Below are 1,264 nucleotides of genomic sequence, written 5' to 3'. Positions count from 1 at the left end.
TGACACATCTCTATCATAGAGATCTTCCCAACACACGACCTGATTATCTCTTAGAGCAGCATTCCAGGTAACTCTTCTGTCAACATAATCAGCGTTTCAACTATGTTGGCCACAAGATGTTGTTCATCTGCTTCAGGTTCCAAGATACTCTGAATTTCCTATAAAAATAGTTACAAATTTATGGCCATACTGTGTATTTCCTATTAAAATAGTTTCCAGAACCAATATGTTGGATTGAGAAGAGAATAGGTTGAGAAGCTCGACTAACCTTGGTTTCGCCAAGATGGTTATATATGCGCTCTAGAGGAAAACCTCTGAGATCGTAGTCAACGAAATGACTTTTGCACATTCGAGGACATGCATTATTTGCTTCCGCTACATCTTTTAGATGTGAATTCTTCAGGCTTGGAATGCTCTCAAACGCCAAGCGCTGCAAATGACTCAAAAGATCAGAAAAAAAAATCTATGCAAACCAGAAAAATTCTAAAGAGATAAGAAAAGTATATACCTCCAAACCAAGGTAGAATCCCTCAAAACAAAATGAAGGATTCGGAATGCCTTTCTGGTTTTCTACGTAGTTTCGGATTTTTGCAACACAGTTCTTAAACGTATAGCTTCCCCAAGGAAAGCGTCTACAAAGAGGCAGATCATCAACTATGTTTACCAAAAAGTCATCTATTTTTGTAGTCTGTTTCCTCTTTCCGGCGATAACAGATGTCAAGAAGTACAAGACAGCAATTTTTAAGCGATCATCACCTTCACCTTCTTCTGTCATAGCCTCTAACTTCTTCTTCACAGTTAAGAAATCTATTTTGGAGGTCCCTCCAAAATGTTTTTTGATAAAGTCACAACGACTCGACTTTCTATCGTAATTATCTGGAAGCGGACCACACGACAACCCGGTGATTAGAGCATGCTCTCTAACCGAGTATCTTATCGGAATACCGTTCACAATGAACCAGCACTCGTCTAGCATCATTGTTTTGGCTGTTCGGTGAAGTAACAACCAAACACCCATGTGCTTACGATACTCCTCTTGTTTCATATGGAAAATGTGCGAAAATTGGGGATGCTCGATGAACCAATTGAGTTCTCTATCTGACAAAATCCCGTTCAGTGTATCTACAGTTTCCTTATAGTTACACCGTGCCTCAATCTTACCACCTATCCTATAAACCTCTTCACCAAACCAAAGTTTGGGCGGCAAATTAATGATAATCACCTCCATACTACAAAATAAAAGATAAAAACAGAGTCTGAAGTC

General features: G+C 39.1%; 1 protein-coding gene across 1 annotated transcript; it reads right to left on the bottom strand.

Annotated features, from left to right (window-relative positions):
- Window positions 1-50: 50 nt before the first annotated feature.
- LOC106321828 (uncharacterized protein At3g43530-like) lies at window positions 51-1,228 on the bottom strand. The gene is made up of 3 exons (XM_013760063.1): window positions 509-1,228; window positions 269-430; window positions 51-158 (listed from the first exon to the last, which is right to left on the bottom strand). The coding sequence occupies exons 1-3, from the start codon at window positions 1,226-1,228 to the stop codon at window positions 51-53; spliced, it is 990 nt and encodes a 329-aa protein (XP_013615517.1).
- Window positions 1,229-1,264: the final 36 nt, after the last annotated feature.

This window comes from Brassica oleracea, unplaced genomic scaffold (genome assembly GCF_000695525.1).
Source record: "Brassica oleracea var. oleracea cultivar TO1000 unplaced genomic scaffold, BOL UnpScaffold03221, whole genome shotgun sequence".
Lineage (NCBI taxonomy): Eukaryota > Viridiplantae > Streptophyta > Magnoliopsida > Brassicales > Brassicaceae > Brassica > Brassica oleracea.
Note: the sequence above shows the minus strand (reverse complement) of the source record. Positions and strands in the feature narration are given on the sequence as shown.